This window comes from Protobothrops mucrosquamatus, unplaced genomic scaffold (assembly GCF_001527695.2).
Source record: "Protobothrops mucrosquamatus isolate PMUCROS unplaced genomic scaffold, P.Mucros_1.0 scaffold1172, whole genome shotgun sequence".
NCBI classification, from domain to species: Eukaryota; Metazoa; Chordata; class Lepidosauria; order Squamata; family Viperidae; genus Protobothrops; species Protobothrops mucrosquamatus.
The window spans coordinates 283,373-288,969 of NW_015387386.1; the positions used below are offsets into that span (position 1 = coordinate 283,373).

The window sequence follows — 5,597 nt, forward strand, 5'->3', positions numbered from 1 at the left end:
TCTTTCATTGCACTTATGGTGTTCATAATGCTGCTATTCTGTCTCCTCAAAAACTTTACCAACATCAGGACTGTTATCTTCCTTTTAAATCAAGAAGTGGGTTTTATCTTTCTAATTGCAATAGCAGTCTACATATTTCTGAAATAGTTTCTTTGGTTGTTTGAAATAGTAAAGTATTAAATTCTCAAAATTGTTGTAAAGGTGAATAAATAAAATTCTAACATATGTATTACTCCAGGGGTCACCAATCTTTCTAGGTTGGAGGCCTGTTGGCAAAAGGAGGGACAGGCACCTTTATACGCGCATGCGCACAGGCGTAAATGTGGCTGCATGTGGCTCATTGCAAATGGGGCTGCTAGCACTGGCTCGCAGCTTGGCTAGCGCCGGCACACTGTTTGTGGCTCACCTAGCCCCAGTGAGAGGCTAGTGGCACACCTAGTGCCGGTGAGAGGCTCATGGCTCGTGGCTTGCCTAGTGCCAGTGAGAGGCTCATGGCTCGTGTAGTGCTGGGGATGGGCTCATGACTTGGCTAGCACCGGTACACAGGTTGTGGCTTGACTAGCACCAGCTCGCAGCTTGGCTAGTACCGGCGCAAGGGTTGTGCCGGTGTGATGCTTGCAGCTTGGCTAGTGCCAGCGCAAGGTCAGAGTGTGAGTGCGCGCATATGTGCCTGTGCATTTGCCAGCCACTCACATGGCCCAGTGGCCAAGAGGTCACAGCGCGGTTGGGGACCTCTGTATTACTCAATAGAGATTTAAGTTGATCCCGAAAAATCATGGTGGCTTGTCATCTACTTATTGCTCTATCTGTTCTTTATAGGTTTTTTATTGCTGTAAGAATATTTCATTCAACGGAGGTTATATATATATTGAGCCATACCATATTGGTTATCCTGTTCTATATATGCTACAAAAGGAGTTTGTACAAACAATTTACAATTGCCTTGTTTAGCAATTGCCTTGGCAATGATTATTCACATTATGACAGTGAGGGAAAAAGTAACTTTGTGACCAATGCCCACATTTATAACCTCGGCAGCATTTCTCTCTCTCTCAGTCATATGTTCACCAGTACAGTCAGTATGCATTGTCCTGTGCCTGACCTGATTTTTTTCTCTCCTTCCTGCTTGAAGAGTGGAGAAATCGCTTGAACAAACGTTCTCTTCCTAAACTGCTTTTCTCTGTGGGGCAGCTTGTCCCTAAAAAGTGCTAATTGCAAGTTAATAAGCTCAGTTCTGTGGTTTCCAATGGAAAAAACAGCAGTTTGAGCCACGAGTATATGTGCCAAAAATAAAAATGGCTTCCTAAACTGATTTCAGATTATAATTACTGTTGTAGGAGTAAAAGACTTTTCATTTTTCTCTCTTCCTCACTGCATTAATTGCCTTTCATTTGTTCATTGTTGTCTCACACCACTAACAACAGTGGTTCTGCTGAATTAAAATTTAGATTAAATGTATAGGATTTAAATCCTTGTCATTGCTTAGAGCAGTGATGGTGAACCTTTTAGAGACCGAGTGCCCAAAAACTGGCCCCACCCTCACTCCACCCCACTGCCCCATCCCTGCTCCTGCCCCGCCTCCACCCTGTCCCCCACCCCACCTGCCCGCAGGGCCACTCACCGCCCCCAGGGCCCCCCGCAGATCACCCAGTCAGCCCAGCAGCGCCATGGCAGCCATGCCCTCTGCCCGCGTCCCGCAGCACCAACTGTGCGGGATGGGGCGTGAGGGCAGAGTCTTGTCTACGCTGCCTGGCTGCCATGTCCTTGGCTGTGTTGCTCCTTGTGGGCCACACTCGGGGGCGACTCTCCTCCAGAGGGGCTGCTGGTGAGGAGGGGGTCGTGGGGGGAGGTGAGGCTGGGGCAACGGCACGTGTGCCTACAGAGAGAGCTCCGAGTGCCGCTTTTGGCACACGTGCCATAGGTTCACCACCACTGGATTAGAGTAATTGTTTTCCACCCTGGAATGATCACCAAATGAGATGGGAAAAACATTTGTGGGGGTGGATGGGAGTAAACTTTGCTTTGACCTCCCCTTCTTTTGCTCAGTTTTTTGGTAGAGATTTTCAGAAGCTCCTCTTCAGTTGCCCAGTGTTTGAAATTTGGTCAATCCACAGACATTTGGATCAGCATTTATGAGCATCTAATCTTTTGCTCACGGGACAGAAAGTCTGACTGGTTGTTTTCAGGGTAATTCTTCAGCCGTTATCTTTGGCCTCCAGGATTAGAGTGTTGCTGGATAAGCATGCAGCTAAGAGATATAAAACATATCCATTAGGAATATAGCCCACAAATTAATTTGGACCTGATGATTTACAGGGATATATAGGAGAAGTAAAATTTGCATCCATTGTAATATGTTTTCTACTACAAACCTGCCATCAATAAAAAAAAATCAGACCTAATATGTTTTTCAAGTCATTGGGATTTATCCCTGTTCCATTAGAATCAGGCCATTATGTTCCTCAACACACAGAAGAAAAGAATAAAGGGTGCCATTTTTCTTTGACTAAGTGGATTGGTTCTGAATATATTTATATATGTATATATTTCATCTGGTCATGTTTCCTGTCTGGTCTACCTGCATTGAGGCTCAAAGCATACAAACTTGCATTTAAAAGAGGAAGGGAAGATTAGGCTTTCAGTAATTATGATAACAAAGATGGAACAGGAAAAAGCTTCTCTAATAACGATTCTTTAAGGTAAACAATGCCTCGAAATTCTTTGAAGAGTTTCATCTCTTGAAACCCTGACACTTTACTTAGCAAGGAGATTAAGAGGGGCTTCTTCATTGCTGGACTAACATTAAAGGCACGGAAGCATGAACAAAAATAAATATGTGGTGCAGTCATCTCTTGGGAAGATGATTGGAGATCATATGCACAAGTTTGTCTCTACTTTAAGTGAGGACACTAGAGGAATAAGTCTTCTCTCCACTGCAACACTTTTTCCTTTCACCTTGCAGCAAAGAAATCCTTTTCATGATGAACATTTGATAAAGTACATCATAACCTACTACTTGACAAGATAGAAAAATGTGGGGTAGACATCATCACCACCAGATGGATCCATAGCTGGGTGACCGGCCGTACTCAGCAAGTGGTCCTCAATGGAACCGCATCTACATGGAGGGAAGTGTGTAGTGGGGTGCCCCAAGGCTCTGTTCTGGGCCCAGTGCTCTTCAACATCTTCATCAACGATTTGGAGGAGGGGATAGATGGGGAACTCATCAAATTTGCAGACGACATCAAGCTGGCAGGAATAGCTAACACTCCAGAAGACAGGCTTAAGATACAGAAGGATCTGGACAGACTTGAACACTGGGCACTATCTAACAAAATGAAATTCAATGATGAAAAAAGCAAGGTTCTACATTTAGGCAAGAAAAACCAAATGCACAAGTACAGCATAGGTGGCACCTTGCTCAATAGTAGTAACTGTGAGAGGGACCTCAGAATCCTAGTGGACAATCAGCTAAATATGAGCCAGCAGTGTGCCGCAGCTGCCAAAAAGGCCAACACAGTGCTAGGCTGCATTAACAGAGGGATAGAATCAAGATCACGCGAAGGATTAATACCACTTTACAATGCCTTGGTAAGGCCACACTTGGAATACTGCATCCAGTTTTGGTCACCACGATGTAAAAAAGATGTTGAGACTCTAGAAAGAGTACAGAGAAGAGCAACAAAGATGATTAGGGGACTGGCAGCTAAAGCATATAAGGAACGGCTGCTGGAATTGGGTATGTCTAGTTTAATGAAGAGAAGGATGAGGGGGGACATGATAGCAGTGTTCCAATATCTCAGGGGCTGCCATAAAGAAGAGGGAGTCAAGCTATTTTCCAAAGCTCCTGAAGGCAGGACAAGAAGCAACGGGTGGAAACTAAGCAAGCAGAGAAGCAATCTAGAACTAAGGAGAAACTTCCTGACAGTTAGAACAATTAACCAGTGGAAAAACCTGCCTCCAGAAGCGGTGAATGCTCCAACACTGGAAGATTTTAAGAAGAGACTGGACAGCCATTTGTCCGAAATGGTATAAGGTTTCCTGCCTGAGCAGGGGGTTGGACTAGATGACCTTCAAGGTCCCTTCCAACTTTATTATTATTATTATTATTATTATTATTATTATTATTATTATTATTATTATTATTATTATTATTATTATTATTATTATTATTATTATTATTATTATTATTATTATTATTACACTGAGAAGAAGAGGTTGAGCAGTTTTACAGCTGTCATTTTACTCTACTGACAACTTGCCGGAGTGAAGGTGTGAGTTCAAAGTGTCAGCTATCCAAATCATATTACTCTTCCTCATCTAGACTTCCATTTGGTCCCTGCCCATCTCTGAACTGCATAAGGCTGTCTAATGGACACTTAGACTAATTATATCTAACCTATTATCCTAGCTTAAGTACCAATTTTATCCACCCATTAGTGATAGGAAGGGTGACATTTTATGCTTTGTGTGAGAGAAGGCATTTTGCCAATTTTCTATTAGAATTCTTGGGATCTCATATACTCAAACATATGTACACATCTGGATATGAGGACATAATAAAGAATTTTGGCATTCAAGCAGTTTATAACAATAGTACAGAGGGTCACCTTGATTTCTATTTATACATATAAAGCTGAAGCATATACAAGATGCATAAGATGGCATTAATTTGCAGATACGTGGTTTTATGTTTATATGCAAAGCTGTAACAATGTACATGTAGTCTTCAACTTACAATAGTTCATTTAGTGACGGTTCAGTGATAATTGCAGTATCCAGAGGTCATGTGATCAGCTTTTGTGATCTTCTGAAAAGCAAAGTCAATGGGGAAGCTAGTTTCACTTAGCAACAATGTTATTAACAACTGCAATGATTCACTTCTGTGGCAAGAAAGGTCGTAAAATGTGGCAAAACTCACTTAAGAAATATTTCAGTTAGCAACATAAATTTGGGCTTCAGTTGTGGTCGTAAGATTTATATCTATTTGTGACTCACAGTAGTTGAATTTTTCTGGGAAGATGCAGTGGGAAAGACTGTGATAGAATTGGGAAGGGACGTGTCATGTGATAGTGGCAAAAACAGAATAAAACAGTATTTCTTTTAAGTTATTTATTTATTTATTTATTTATTTTATTTATTGAATTTATATCCCGCCCTTCTCCTTGTGGACTCAGGGCGGCTGACAATCAATTAAAAATACACCAATAACAATTACAAAATTAAAATTAGTTAAGAGGAAATATTTAAATGTTGTCTAATTAAAATATGATTAAAACCCCTCTAAAAATTGCCCTAGGCCAGTCCCGCTTGTTGGAATAGCCATGTCTTAAGGGCGCGGTGGAAGGAAGGGAGATCAGGGATCACCCTGATCTCTGGGGGCAGCTCATTCCAGAGTGTGGGAGCTCCCACAGAGAAGGCCCTCCCCCTTGGGGTCGCCAGCCGGCACTGTCTGGCCGACGGCACCCTGAGGAGACCCACCCTGTGGGAGCGTACAGGCCGATGGGAGGTAATCTGTGGCAGAAGGCGGTCTCGAAGGTATCCCGGTCCGCTGCCATGGAGCGCCTTAAAGATGATAGTCAGCACCTTGAAGCGCA

The 5,597-nt window shown here is 42.8% G+C and overlaps 1 protein-coding gene across 1 annotated transcript in view; it reads right to left on the reverse strand.

Moving 5' to 3' along the window:
- Nucleotides 1-2,221: 2,221 nt before the first annotated feature.
- The window catches only part of LOC107291713 (caspase-1-like), a gene marked incomplete at its 5' end in the record, with an annotated part of 4,915 nt that continues 1,539 nt past the window's right edge, over nucleotides 2,222-5,597 (reverse strand). Inside the window, one exon of the mRNA XM_015820740.1 lies at nucleotides 2,222-2,248. Within this exon, the coding sequence (XP_015676226.1) occupies nucleotides 2,222-2,248 (27 nt within the window). The remainder of the gene's footprint in view (nucleotides 2,249-5,597) is intronic.